Source organism: Oncorhynchus clarkii, chromosome 18 (genome assembly GCF_045791955.1).
Source record: "Oncorhynchus clarkii lewisi isolate Uvic-CL-2024 chromosome 18, UVic_Ocla_1.0, whole genome shotgun sequence".
In the NCBI taxonomy this organism is placed as follows: Eukaryota; Metazoa; Chordata; class Actinopteri; order Salmoniformes; family Salmonidae; genus Oncorhynchus; species Oncorhynchus clarkii.
In genome coordinates, this window is record NC_092164.1 from 13,238,820 (window position 1) to 13,254,522 (window position 15,703).

At 45.4% G+C, this 15,703-nt stretch overlaps 1 protein-coding gene across 9 annotated transcripts in view; it reads right to left on the reverse strand.

Moving 5' to 3' along the window:
* The window catches only part of LOC139373008 (peripheral plasma membrane protein CASK), a 50,855-nt gene extending 35,498 nt beyond the window's left edge, over nucleotides 1–15,357 (reverse strand). For 7 of the 9 annotated variants that reach the window (XM_071112957.1, XM_071112965.1, XM_071112964.1 and 4 more), the window contains exons 1-2: nucleotides 14,403–15,250; nucleotides 5,466–5,578 (exon numbers count right to left, since the gene is read on the reverse strand). In XM_071112957.1, the coding sequence (XP_070969058.1) occupies nucleotides 5,466–5,578; nucleotides 14,403–14,461 (172 nt within the window). In that variant the 5' untranslated portion in view covers nucleotides 14,462–15,250. Of the gene's footprint in view, nucleotides 1–5,465; nucleotides 5,579–14,402 lie in introns of all 9 variants that reach the window. The other 2 variants (XM_071112960.1, XM_071112958.1) reach the window with 2 other exon arrangements.
* Between the last annotated feature and the right edge of the window lie 346 nt (nucleotides 15,358–15,703).

The following is a 15,703-nucleotide window of genomic DNA, read 5'->3' on the forward strand; positions in this document are numbered from 1 at the left end:
TCCATTTCCTAGAAGCTCCAATCAGAATGTGTACATGCTTGTGTTTGTTGATTATTATTCAAAGTGGGTGGAACTCTTTTCCCTGCGTCAGGCCACAGCAAGGACCGTCTCTAACATCCTTACGAAAGAGATCCTGACTCGCTGGGGAGTGCCTGATTACATCCTGTCTGATCGAGGTTCCCAATTTGTCTCTGATCTCTTTGAGGAGACCTGCCAAAGATGGAACCTGAGACAGAAGTTGACCACGGCCTATCACCCACAGACCAATCTCACTGAGAGAGTAAATCGAACCTTGAAGACAATGATTGCTTCCTATGTAGGGACCCAGCACAAACACTGGGACAAGCACCTTCACGAGTTTCGATTTGCCCTGAATTCTGCTGTGCAAGAGTCCACTGGAGTCACACCTGCAGAGCTGAACCTAAGTCGTCCCCTCCGAGGACCCTTGGATATGGTGCTACAGCCCCAGCAGATTACTCCAGACGCTGCTTGCTATGACCAGGTAGTCCATCTCCATGACTTGAGAGCTCTTGTCTCAAAGAACATGACCCAGGCTCGACTCAAGCAGAAGAGAAATTATGATAAGAACAGACGAGACATGCAGTTTCAGCTTCGTGATCGGGTGTGGCTTCGCTCTCATCCTTACTCGAAAGCTGAACAATTCTTCTCTGCCAAGCTCGCTCCTAAATGGCAAGGACCATATAGGATTGTGGAGCAGATGGGCCCTTTGAACTACCGAGTGGTGAAAGAGGACACAGGTGAAGATATGCGCGTTGTCCATGTCTCACGCCTTAAGGCCTGTTACCCCTCGGCTGAGGAATTGGAGGCGATTGAGCGCCGCAAGATCTTGGATATCTTTGAAGAGGAAAGTGAGGAGACTTTTCTCGGATTCCCAGACCCAGAAGTCTCACACCTTAAGGCCTGTGACCCCTCAGCTGAGGAGCGTGAGCTCCAAAAAGTCATGAGAATTTTTGTAGAGGAAAGTGATGAGGAGACCTTTCTCGGTTACCCCGACCAAGATGTGCCTTCCAGGGCAATGGTCGGCTTTTTCCAGGGGAGGGGGTGTGTGACGGCCCTGAATTATTTTGAGCCGTCTCAGTGCTTCTCCTTCCAATAGGGTGCTTTCCCTTTAATTCCCAATTAAATAGCCAGCATCAGCTGCGCAAAAGTGGCGTTTGGGATGGAGACGTGACTGAGGATGTGTTCCCGAAGCTTCTCTATTCCGGTTGTTTTGTTGCTGTTAAACGTGTGTTTTGTAGCCTGAGAGTTTACCCAGGATCGGATCCACTCTTCGCGTCCGTGGACTACTCCTCTCTATTCTTCGTGGCCTTTCTCCGCTGGAGATCTGTTGGCGGATTGGATTGTCTGACTGACCGACTGACTACCACCTTTTTTGTATACGGTATTTCATTTGTTTTGATATGATGTATACGGTGATGATTTATGTAGTTAGATGTAGTTGAGGAATTAGTAAGAGCAGATACGCTTTAAAGTTCTGTGGTAAAATGGTTATATTGATTGTATGATTTAATACTGGGTTTACGCTACACGGAATGAACGGACCAACATTGCGTGACCAAAGTCACTTGAGTTCACTGAACTCCTTTACCGGGCGGGACTCTTTTTAGGCCCGAGGTACAGGACATTTCTGGAGGAACCAGAACTCATTGTGTTATATTATTATGTGTGTGTAATCCATTGATGTTGCTAATACAACCCACGCAAAAGAATAGTTGTTTTTGAAGTTCTTTCAATGTTTTAAGGGTTTATGAAAAGTTGATTTCCCTTCTGACGTTTACATAAGTCCTTTGTATGGTGTAGACTTGACGGACCAGATGGGACTCATTCCCTCCCAAACTAAAAGGAGAAACCAATGTTTTCTCTGGTAGGCACAACCTACCTGGCACCCCTATAAAAAAATAACCTCAAGTCAAAACCGTTACAACACACACCGAAGAGGGGCAAAATAGTTGAAAAAGCGTTGGGAGGGAAAGTGAAGCTGTGGGAGCTCATGTGGCACTAGAGGCGTCGTCTGGAGTTAGACCCAGTCAGACACACTGCACTGTTGTCCTCTGTTCTGGAGTTCACATCACCCTGTACAGACCTCATTTACACACTCCCCCCCCAGTCTACTGGTCTGTAGTTCACATCACCCTATACAGACCTCATTTACACCCCCCCCCCCCCCCCCAGTCTACTGGTCTGTAGTTCACATCACCCTATACAGACCTCATTTACCCCCCCCCAGTCTACTGGTCTGTAGTTCACATCACCCTATACAGACCTCATTAACCCCCCCAGTCTACTGGTCTGTAGTTCACATCACCCTATACAGACCTCATTTACCCCCCCCCCCCCCCCCCAGTCTACTGGTCTGTAGTTCACATCACCCTATACAGACCTAATTTACCCCCCCCCCCCCCAGTCTACTGGTCTGTAGTTCACATCACCCTATACAGACCTCATTTACACCCCCCCCCCCCCACCCAGTCTACTGGTCTGCAGTTCACATCACCCTGTACAGACCTCATTTACACCCCCCCCCCCCCCCCCCCCCCAGTCTACTGGTCTGTAGTTCACATCACCCTATACAGACCTCATTTACCCCCCCCCCCCCCCCCCCAGTCTACTGGTCTGCAGAGACTACAAACGTGTGTGCGGTGTTGTGACGGGCCTAACTCATGACGTAAGACCCAGAGACAGAGTCCTTATTCTCTCACTATCTCTGTGTTGAGTCTCTCTCTCTGCATTCCTTGATCTCTGTCTCTCCCTCTCTCTGTCTCTCTCTCTCACACACAGAAGACCAAGAGTACGAGAGAGGAAAACAGAACAGATGATACATGGTAGTAACTGAGGGAGGGTATAGTCTAACAGTATGGATTTAGTGGATAGCGTAGCAGGGTAGATGTGCTCTCTACACGCACTCATCACTGTTCAATGAAGCCCAGTCTGCTTGCTAACTCAAAATGTCACTGCTCACAATTAACACGACTGGTTTCTGTGAGTTTCTGTAAAATTACAGCAGAAGGGGAGGGAGAGGTTAGTTTCATCGGGGGTCCAACTGTCTTTTCTGCCAGCGCTGTGGGGTTTTAAATGAAAGTGACATTTACGAGTTCCAACCAGCCCAACTCTACAGCCAGAAATCAATCTCTCAGCATTCAAACACACTGGAGGTCCTCTCCCTCTCTGTTGCTCTACTTCTAACTCTCTTTCTCCCACTCTCTTCTTCTCCCTCTCTGTTGCTCTACTTCTAACTATCTTTCTCCCCCTCTCTTCTTCTCCCTCTCTGTTGCTCTACTTCTAACTCTCTTTCTCCCCCTCTCTTCTTCTCACTCTCTGATTAGCAGGTATTCTTTCCCTCTATCAGTTTACTAGGTTCTTCCAGACTCTATATCAGTTTACTAGGTTCTTCCAGACTCTATATCAGTTTACTAGGTTCTTCCAGACTCTATATCAGTTTACTAGGTTCTTCCAGAGCCAGACTCTATATCAGTTTACTAGGTTCTTCCATACCCTATATCAGTTTACTAGGTTCTTCCAGACCCTATATCAGTTTACTAGGTTCTTCCAGACCCTATATCAGTTTACTAGGTTCTTCCAGACCCTATATCAGTTTACTAGGTTCTTCCAGAATCTATATCAGTTTACTAGGTTCTTCCAGACCCTATATCAGTTTACTAGGTTCTTCCAGACTCTATATCAGTTTACTAGGTTCTTCCAGAGCCAGACTCTATATCAGTTTACTAGGTTCTTCCAGACCCTATATCAGTTTACTAGGTTCTTCCAGACTCTATATCAGTTTACAAGGTTCTTCCAGACTCTATATCAGTTTACAAGGTTCTTCCAGACCCTATATCAGTTTACTAGGTTCTTCCAGACCCTATATCAGTTTACTAGGTTCTTCCAGACTCTATATCAGTTTACTAGGTTCTTCCAGACCCTATATCAGTTTACTAGGTTCTTCCAGACCCTATATCAGTTTACTAGGTTCTTCCAGAGCCAGACCCTATATCAGTTTACTAGGTTCTTCCAGACCCTATATCAGTTTACAAGGTTCTTCCAGACTCTATATCAGTTTACTAGGTTCTTCCAGAGCCAGACTCTATATCAGTTTACTAGGTTCTTCCAGAGCCAGACTCTATATCAGTTTACTAGGTTCTTCCAGACTCTATATCAGTTTACTAGGTTCTTCCAGACCCTATATCAGTTTACTAGGTTCTTCCAGACTCTATATCAGTTTACTAGGTTCTTCCAGACCGTATATCAGTTTACTAGGTTCTTCCAGACCGTATATCAGTTTACTAGGTTCTTCCAGACCGTATATCAGTTTACTAGGTTCTTCCAGACCCTATATCAGTTTACTAGGTTCTTCCAGACCCTATATCAGTTTACTAGGATCTTCCAGACTCTATATCAGTTTACTAGGTTCTTCCAGACCCTATATCAGTTTACTAGGTTCTTCCAGAGCCAGACTCTATATCAGTTTACTAGGTTTTTCCAGACCCTATATCAGTTTACTAGGTTCTTCCAGACTCTATATCAGTTTACTAGGTTCTTCCAGACCCTATATCAGTTTACTAGGTTCTTCCAGACCCTATATCAGTTTACTAGGTTCTTCCAGAATCTATATCAGTTTACTAGGTTCTTCCAGACCCTATATCAGTTTACTAGGTTCTTCCAGACCGTATATCAGTTTACTAGGATCTTCCAGACTCTATATCAGTTTACTAGGTTCTTCCAGACCCTATATCAGTTTACTAGGTTCTTCCAGAGCCAGACTCTATATCAGTTTACTAGGTTCTTCCAGAGCCAGACTCTATATCAGTTTACTAGGTTCTTCCAGACTCTATATCAGTATACTAGGTTCTTCCAGACTCTATATCAGTTTACTAGGATCTTCCAGACTCTATATCAGTTTACTAGGTTCTTCCAGACCCTATATCAGTTTACTAGGTTCTTCCAGAGCCAGACTCTATATCAGTTTACTAGGTTCTTCCAGACCCTATATCAGTTTACTAGGTTCTTCCAGACTCTATATCAGTTTACTAGGTTCTTCCAGACCCTATATCAGTTTACTAGGTTCTTCCAGACCCTATATCAGTTTACTAGGTTCTTCCAGAATCTATATCAGTTTACTAGGTTCTTCCAGACCCTATATCAGTTTACTAGGTTCTTCCAGACTCTATATCAGTTTACTCAACAATCCCTCTTTATTACACTATCAATATTTTCACACACAATTCTGTCTTTCCATTCCCTTATGATCCTGTCCTTAGCCCAGCTCTGACCGGAGCATCACAGATGGCACACCATGAACGCCAAAACCCAGGGCACTGCCACCACAGTGTGACACACACACACACAGACAGAACAGCATGACACGGCAGGAAACTGCATGGAAAGTTAGTATGCATCAGCGCTTTACCCACACACACACACAGCGCATGAGTGTGACTCTTCCTTACCCTCTGTGCTGAGGCCAGGGCTGGAGGTGAAACTGGCCACATCTACGATCTTCACTGCAAACTGCTGCCCTGTGTCCCTGTTGATACAGCGCCTCACCACACTGAAGGGACCCCTGGAAGACAGAAAACACAGTGGGCCAGTCACGTTTCTCACAGACACACGCACACACACACACCAGTGCCTTGGGAATAGGGGGAAGGGGTCGATTTGGAATTCATTCTTGGATTATCTGGCACCTTTACATTCTCTCTGTTCTTCCCTGTTGGCCTTCAGTCATCACAGTGCAGTAACAATAACCCAACAGCCCTGGATAAGATGGAGCCTAATGCTGGAGATGGAGCAGCTAGCGACGTAGCCTAGCCTCCTCTCCTCCGCCTGGGGAATTACAGAGCAGTGGTGAGCACAGCTGTGAAGATGAAAATAAAATCCCCATTACAGAGGCCTCGAGGCAGGGAGAACTAGCATTGCTGACAGGGGCCTTGGACCAGGGTGGTGGGTTGGGTTGAGGATATGATAAGGCAGGGAAGTGTACTGTGCAAGGATGTAAATCCCAAAGGGACTGTGGGGCACACACACAAAGGCACCCTCACAAGGGCACACACACACACAGACACACAGACACACACAAAGAGTAGTAGAGGAAATAAACCTAGACCAAACACACATTTACACACACACCCTCAAGTCCCCATTGCACACAGTGCTCAGCTGTTCCACTCAGTATAATCTTAAAGGCTGTGGCTGTGGCACTGATGCTGAAAGAGACGCGTGACTGAAAGGCATCTGTCAGCACACACACACACACACAGAAATAAGAGCCATCACTAAATAGCAATGCATAAAACTCAGTGGCAGAGATTTCAACTCCATCAAAACAGAGTTAAGGCTAATTCATAAAAGTGTCCAATACGATAGGCCTACAATTCAAAAATCCTATAAATACTAACCAATAGGTAGGGGGGTTACAGCCACCATGTGTGGGCCTCTCCTACTATAATGATTAACCCAGCTATCTGCCTCTGGGTGGGGGGGGGGGGGGGGAGTGGAGGCTCTGTGAAGCCTGACCCATATGCTAAAGAAAATATCCCTCAGACATTACTCGATCTGTGAAAACAGAGCGAGACTCCCTAAACCCCCCACTACAGCGGGGTTGAAAGACAGCCCTGGCTGACAGACGTTTATCTCCTTAAGACAAAGGCGCAAGCCGAAAAAACAACCACTGGTTCACCTCCACCATAGCTCCTCCCTACAGTGTAACACTGGTTCCCTTCCCCCATAGCTCCTCCCTACGGTGTAACGCTGGTTTCCTTCCCCCCTAGCTCCTCCCTACGGTGTAACACTGGTTTCCTTCCCCCCTAGCTCCTCCCTACGGTGTAACACTGGTTCCTTTCCACCCTAAGCCCTCCTATGGTGTATGCAGACTGAAGGGCTAGGGTAGTTGTAAGCAATAAGATGTGGGCTACACCTAGCCTTCATATGGGTTTTGATTTCATTCTACCATAGAGTTAACACCTAGGTCTGCAAACACTGAAGTGGTATGGAATAGAGGCCAGGGATGGGTGTAGGATTGGACTGGACTAGTATTGCCCAGCCTAAATGTCAATAAAACTCCCATTACCTCCATGACACTGTGAAGAGCCGAAAGCCAGGTGAACTCAGTTGGGTTTGAGGTCAATTTCATAAGCTCAAGAATTCAAATATCCTCACAGAAGATGATAGACTAGCTGCTCAATTTGAATTTGTGAATCAAATTGCAATTTATCTCCCTAGTTGTCAAATGTAGACTGAGTGAGTTCCAATGGAATTGACCCCGTCAAACCCCCCACCCCTGGAAGGCGCCAAGGCAAGTGATTACACGCAGGAGTGTCATTCCACGGGGAAGGACTGTGAGAAAGGAGAGAGAGGGTAGGCACGCTTTGATGACATAGGCACAGCTGTGCTCGAGACATGGGCCCCCTCCCACGTTCAGCACTGCCCTGCAGTGTTAGTATTACCCGTTAGCACCTGGCCACCTTCTCACATGACCTCGGATGGGAACTAGAATGCCATTAGAGAAACGAGAGAGAATGGGAGAGATAGAAGGAACTGAGGTAGCCGAAGAAAGCCAAGAGTCGAGACGGGTCGTGAGTAGGAACGTTTAAACGAAATGTGGATCCTTAACGTTTAAAAAAAAAAAAAATCCCTAAACGGAAAAACAATATGTTTTATTACCCACAAAATTATAATCGCGGTGCAGCTGGCTCGCCTACTTTCCTCTTCGCTAATGGTGCGAGTTCCCTCTTCGGTCTGTTGCATGTAGAATATCCTAGCCTATTCATTGTGGATAGGCCCTGCTTTACAAGAAATCGCAAAATACAGTGTGAGTGTTTGTTCTCTCAAGTACGGCAACTAATCAGTCTTGTTTTCTTTCTACTAAATGCCTCAGTAAATGTCACGGTATTTAACAAACCTTAAAGTACTTTATTTAGGAGTGATCTGTTCGCAGGCAGTAGGTAGGCAGTTTGATATTATTTGATTGACAGTTCTGGTGGCCTAGTGATAGATGTTAGCCCCCATTCAGAAGCACAGATCCTTTACAAATACAATTCCCGTTCAGTGGCGCTTCGACACCATCTCCAGAGAAGGTTTCGTGTCGGTATTTAAAAAGCTGTAGTGTACCCTTACATACAAACATGCCGTAGCCGAGGCGCTTTCAATGGTATATGACTGCGGTAGATTTAACGTCATTGCCCGGCACTAGCGGGCAGAATTCGGACCATTATTCTGCATTGTGAAATTTGTATGATTTAAAAAATTAAAAAAATATGTTTAAATGGCAGTTTAACCCTTAAGCACAATTGACAATTTGTCACACTCCTAGTGAGTAGTAAGGAAATGTTGCCTTTCATTGAGGTAGGCTAAGAATGTGACTCATACTTAACTCTTTCGTGTCAGAGTCCGATTACAGTCCAATGTTGGTGTTAAAAACAACGAGGCAGAATTCAGTTAACTCGTCCCCGGATTCCAAAACTGTGTACACACTAATTGCACCGAAAAGCTTCTAAAATGCCAAGTGTCTGTTGAGGTAGGAAAGTGGAAGAAATCACACAGCCCTAAATATTTGCTTGGTTTAATTTACTGGTTACTTGAAGAGTACAACCTTTTGAATATTAATAGAGGGCAATTAGGATTCATCTTGCTGTACCGGAGTGCATCTGAAATTCACAGGCCGAAATACCTCTAGGACATTAAGCCAGTCTCAGTGCAGAGATTTCCACTTCTCTCCCAGACTCCAGTAGGGTAGGGGGCCTGAGGAGGAACCTGGGACCCCCAAACACTCATGTAGTCAGAGCTGAACTACCAGTTAAATGCACCCAACCATCGTGCTTCTTTAACTTACACCATCCCTTTCAGAATCCGATTGTGTTATGCAAGAGGGGAAAGTATGTAGGTAGGAAAGGAGGAGTAACGAAGGAAAGAGGAAAGCAGGTGAGAGTACATAGGGATGTAAAGAGAGAGAGGAGGAAGGAAGGAAGGAAGAAATTAGGATGAAATAAACAACAATGGGGCACTTTTTGGAAAATAACCAGAGTCTGACACTAGAGGCCCAGGAGCCCTTAGACAAGCAGAGACCAAATTCAATATCACCTCCGAGTCCCCTGTTCTCAAAGCAGTCAACAAACCCATCTGTAAGAATAAATCAGCCAGGCCAAACTCCCCAGAGTCCACACTCTGTGAGGAGCTGACCACACACTTCCTGAGAAATAGTGAGGACAAGAAACAAGGAGAGAAGAGAAAGTTAGATGGAATGTAGAATTCTGAGAAGCGCCTCGGGAGGTGTGGGCAGACGGAGATTCTTGCCAGCATGACTAGAGTCAGTTACATCATCTCATCATAATGGCTGAGGTGGAGGCTGGAGGGAGGGAGAACAGATCGTAGACCTGTAGATGAGGGTGTCTGAATGACTGGGCCCAAGACACATGCACAGTACGGGAAAGACGGTGAAGGGTTTGTTATGTTTGTTCAGGGATAGCTTAGCCTTCGTATGTTCTATCAGTAACAAATGTACTGAGTGTTATGGTTGCTCAGAACCCATTAGAGGCTATAAAACACGCACAACTGGTAGTTAGCCTAACGTGTAGCAAGTGCGTGTATTGTACGTAGAGCTACGAATGAATTAAGAAAAACTGCAAACAAATCATTTTAAAAAATGCTTACATTTAATGAGCTCAATGCGATCCAAAGCATTAAAACGTAGGCTAGGAGTTGATGTTTAATTAGCTGAGCCAACGCGAGTCAGAGTACTGATCACTACACCAGTTCCCAGCCATTCTGACAATATTCCAATCTTTCCTGGCTCTAATGAGTACCCCAGAGCCAGAATGAAGAGCCGCGTGTGATTCCAGTTGCACTTGTCTGCATTACTATTCCCATGCAGAGAATCATTATGAGCAGAGACGGCTCAAATTACCCACGCCTCGCCCATCCTCTTCAATTGGAGCTTAAATGCCCGGCCTGAGCACGTCACTGTGTTTACTGAAATGTAACACACACAATGGGCTAATAAGTAGGATTACATAACCTGTTTGCATGAGCTTTACTTCCCTCAGATAAGGATGCAGTGGAGAGTAAGGCCTTGTGCCATGCTTAGTTAGAATAATGTCTGAATAGGCAATGGGCCTTAGTTCACTGCTCATGTACAGGGTCTCGCCTTGACTACTGTGCTTTGTTGAATCTGTTTATTCTGATTGTGCATTTGTTTTTACCAAAATGATTCAAACTAAATTGGAAGATATAACATTTTAAAAAGGTTTGCTTCCAAAAGCCCCAGTAGGCTTCTACCAATGGTACTGCAGTAGACATATAGCTTAGCAATAGGTCTGAGTTACTCGTAATGTCTACCAATACTCTCAACAGGGTGTCCCTCCACATCTCCTTTTAACTTTCTTAAAGGAGGAGAGGAGAGCCTGGTACTAGCTGGCTGTCAGCCAACTGTGTATGGATCCGGAGGAACTTGATTCCTACAGAGCCAGGGGGGGGGGTTCCATTCTGGTCGATTCAGAATGTTCTAGATAGTGAGACTGAACACCCCATTCAGCTAAGCGTACAGTAAGCTACACCTCAGAGAACAATTAACTTAGTGTAGTAGTCAACTAGCAGGTTGCAGGTCATCCTCAGAGCTTGACCCTACTGGCAATCCTCCCCACCCACCCAGTCACCTCCCATATATTGGCCATACATCACAAACCCCCGAAGTGACTTATTGCTATTATAAACTGCTTACCAACGTAATTATAGCAGTAAAACGAAATGTTTTGTCATACCCGTGGTATACGGTCTGATATACCACAGCTTTCAGCCAATCAGCATTCAGGGCTCGAACCACCCAGTTTCTTAAACGAGATTAGGTAGAAATAACAGAGAGATTAAAACACTCCTCCAGCTCAGGAACTGAGCCGAAACAAAGGCTCAGTCGTCCCAAAGGCCTTCTGCCAACCCCAAACCTCCACTGTCTGCCAACCCCAAACCTCCACTGTCTGCCAACCCCAAACCTCCACTGTCTGCCAACCCCAAACCTCCACTGGTCTGCCAACCTTAGACAAATTATAGCAGAGGTGTTTGGATGTGTGCGTGTACTTGCCCAAAACTATTCCCTCATCAGCTAACACGAACACCTGCATATGTCGCTGGTTGACATGTCTACTTACACTATACCAGCCGCTGTCGGTAGCATGTCACACCTACTTTGGGAAGTGTCACCACAACATTTCAATCATTCACAGATCTACAGTGTCAGTCAAATGTCTCTCTCTCTCGTCAAACAAAATGTCTTGTTATAGCTCACAAACCTCCTCAGAGGGCTACAGGCCACGTGTGAAGTGAGTATTCCATTGACAGTTATTTTTAAGGCTACAGCTCTCGTAAAAACCCATCTAGACTATATTAGTTACTTATGGAAATGATTCTCAGAGCCATGCATGGAAGCATAGGCAACACTAGTAGAAGCGAAACAGAAAAAAATACTGGCTGTAAAATCGCATCCTACTAAGCGACAAACATTTGTTGCCGTGTCAACGCCGCTTCAGACGTCCCTGACAATACAGACCCTTGAGCCGCGATAACAGCACGTCTTCAGTTCATTAAACACCCCATGAACTACCAAGGGAACGAAAACATCTGAACCAATGTGAACCAAAGGGAGCATGGGATAGCAGGAGAGAACTTCTTCTAAGCCTCTGTTCGTTGGTTCCCTAGCTCTTCTTGACAGTGAGTGTGGTTTACAAAAATTGGAGGTCAGCCCCGGAGTCCGCTGACATTAGTTATATATCCAGCCTCGGGGCAATCCTATTTCGAACCCTCTATTGTCTCCAATGATCTTCCTCAGCATCCCCTCCCTTCATCCTGGGCTGAGGAAAATGATCCCCAGCTTTCTGCAGGAGAGGCTGGCAGAGTTCTCTACCTAAAAGACACTGGCTGGTACTCAGTGCTTTTGTCTGACAATCGCTTCACTGTAAGAAACTAGGCTGTGTCGCTGGTGGAGAGGATTGATTTAGAATCGTGCTTTTTGTTAGACTTTTTTTCACAAATCTGGGATATAAATCAAGTTTATTGAAAAAGATTTGCTTCACTAAACAGAACCTGGTGATGTACAGTGTAGCTGTTTTGGTAGTGTAGCTGTTTTGGTAGTGTAGCTGTTTTGGTGAAAGACGGAAAGGAAAGATGAAAGGAGGAACAAATTACTTTGGGAAGGGGAAGGTAGGAGGCCATGAAGCCCTTTCTGATCATGGTGATAACATAGTCATGGTGTAGGCTCCTCTGACTAGAGGCCCTCTCTGCGTTACTGCACCAAGATAGGCCCTGGGCGGCTACTTATTTACCAGCTGTCCCAAGACCAGTATTGTCACCCACCACATGACGTCTAACACCAGGACTGGGTAAAGTAGACCAGATCCTAGATCCGTCACTGAATGAGGAGGTAACCGAAGCAGAGAGCTCCCCAAACAAAGAGTAGAGCCTGAGGGGCTGAAGAGCAATCAGCATGTGTCTCAGCCTGGACCCTAATGGACCCACGGGTCTCGATTGAGCATAGAGGGGGAGGGGAGCTTGGCCAGCTCCAAGACCACAGCAGCCTGCCTGCCCAGTCTTCATATGAAGGGGTGTGATCATCAGCCACAACAATAGAAATCCGGGGTAAAGGGGCTATTGGTTGGAGTGGGTGGTAGTTTCAATACATTTAAATCTGGGTTTCCAGACTAATCTGTGAAAATGACATTGTTGTAAGCTATGTGAGGGCAAATGAGGCCTGCACCAAATAGAAGAGGCCCTCTTCAATCAACAACCACCTTCTTCCTGCACGAATGCGTGTTAGGATTTATGTGCTTTATAAATCAATGTTTATAGTGTGAAACAGATAGAAAACTGAACTGCTTCTAGGCCTATCAATTATCTCAGTGTTGGAACTGGGAATGCTTTAAACATTTGTTCACTTATTCTGGAAACCTGATAACTGGGTTTTTCTGAATTGGCCTAAACCCAGAGTTGCTACTTTAGATTTTAGACTAATTGTCAATCCAGGGTAAAATTAGGTTGCCTCCTAAATCTCTTTGTAAGACAAATCTGGGCTAAATAGATCAGGGATAAACATGATCATTAACTGTGTGGGCAATGCTTGCGTGTGCAATGCTTAAAAGTCCATCAACAATAGGATTGGCCACCTCGGGTTGGTGGGGATGAATAGACTGGTCTGCAATTGACAGGGCAGGGATAATGACTAGCAGTGCATGATGATATCAGCACACCGGTGCAGGCATAGAACACAGCAGTCTACCCAAAACACTGAATGTGACTGTTCTGGTGAAGAAGTTCCATCCTCCCCGGGAGCCTATGCTCCTTCTCTTAAAGTAGGATCAAGAAGTAGTGTGTGACGTCATCACAATGACAATCTGCAGCCTGTGTCTTGTCCCAAATGGCCATGATACTAAATGATTGACTATAATTACCCTGCATCTGAATCTGAGAGAAGAGTGTAGTGGTGTTGACAGTAGTACTTGTGGAGATCGTTATAGACCTAGTTGTAGTAGCCAAACACGTTTACATTTCAACCCAAAACTATGTTCCAAACCACAAATGAGTCACTATGCCTATGTGTAGTAAAATAATGACCTATCTGGTGTATATTGTCATATACACCAGACAGGTGCCATGAAATGTGTTGTTTTACAGGGTCAGCCATAGTAGTACAACACCCCTGGAGCAAATTAGGGTTAAGTGCCTTGCTCAAGGGCACATTGTCAGATTTCTCACCTTGTCGGCTCGGGTATTGGAAGGAACCAGTGACCTTTTCGTTACTGGCACAACGCTCTAGCCGCTAGGCTACCTGTCGCCCAGTACCGCCTCGTCAAAATAATGTGTCTATCTGACAAAGCTGAATGGATGCACAAGACATGAATGAAAATGATCTAGATTGGGAAATGTTTTGAATATATGTGAGCCAATGAACTTCCGTTTTGAACAGATATATTCTCTCCTGCCATGTTAAATTAAGATATCCTGCCCAGCTAAAACAATGCACTCGGCTCTTGAACTAAACAGGGGCTTCACCATACATTATTGGGCCTCACCCAATCAAACTAACAAGTCAGTAGGCCTAACTGGTTTCCCATATATTGAACAGTTTATGCAATCATGTTATATGCTTATTGAATTAGCTACTGTGGAAGTGATTTTACATAGGCCTGACAAGAGATGGGTAGTGTGAGGTTTTGTATGACCAACTCACCTACAAGTAGGCCAAGTAAAACAGCTGTCATGATGGTGGTGGCAATTAATATTTGAATGGCAATTGCTTCCATACAGAAAAAAACAGGCAGGCAGACACGCAATACAATGCACTCAATGCAAACAATATGTTTAATTTATTATCATTGTTCAGTTCATAAACATATGCTGACACTTACTTCCCAATCACCTCGCACAGCTCGTAGACATCCTCGAAAAGCACGTCGTCGTCCGCCATGGTCCAAGACAAACGGGGATGCTACCCCCGTGAAATTCGCCCCACACGGTATTATTTGTAGAGAAGCCAATGGCCTCAAGTGTACAGCTCTGACTGATCCTCGTTGGGGGAGAGGGGGAACTGCCACGGAATACCCCAGCAAGCTCTCAGAATTCCAATGGCCGAATAATTATAGTTTACGAAATTAATTTCCCAAATGGAAAACCGATGGAGAATGTAATGTTAGCCCGCTAGCTAGAGCGCCAAGCTACATGCGCTGGGTTTAGCTCTGACACTCCTCGGCCCCACCTTCTCCTTCTCTCCCGGCTGGTTAATCCCACGACCAGAGCCGAGGACGCGGGATTTATCAACCGTTTGCACAAAACACACCGCTTTGCATGCCCCGAGATTGTATTGTCGGTTAATGCCTACCAGATGCCTCTTCTTGGTCGATGCATCCGATGATGCCTCTGCCCGAGTAGGCAGCTTGCTCCCCCGCAAGCTAGCTGACTAACTATAAAATGGTTGGCTATCTCCTAGCAATCTGGATTTATTTTACCGTTTGAAATAGCTTGCTAGCGCCGTTATTGAGCTGAGCACACCCAACGTATCACATATGTCTTGGAATATTACCGCACATGCAAAACAAGGTTGCAGCTACCTGATCTTAAATCAAAGACCTTCATGCTTATCTCGTAAAATGTGCATCCATGTATATTTCGTTGGTATGTTGAAAATAAAATTATATTATTTCGTATTCCGTTCTCCTTCGAGCACCGTTACTCCAATTTTTACGCTGTCTGGGATGCTGCTTCTCCGGCTCCAGAAATGGAAGACTCCTCCCTCTCTAGGTTGTGATACTGGTGTGTGGAGAGCCATAATGGCTTCGTAGGCGCGCTCAGACTCTTTGCTAATTCCAATGCCACTTGAGCCAACATGACGTTCAGGGCGCCACCCTCCAAGTCCCCCAAGGCGCAGTTTCCTAATCGGTTTCACACTCCCCATTCCACCAATCCACGGTCGCATTCAATGCACCGCGCGCACGCGTTGACACCATCAAAAGCCCATCACCTTACGTCAGCGTTTCCACAATCCTTTCACTGTCCTCTCAATAATATTTATCGTGTATTGTGTATTAATTATTAGTTTCCATCTGATACAGATTTGTCCGGACCAATATTGCACGTCTATAAATAAGGGTATCAAAAAAGGACCAGCATCCATAGCAGCATTGGAAACACAGGAGTTGACTCTTGGAAATAT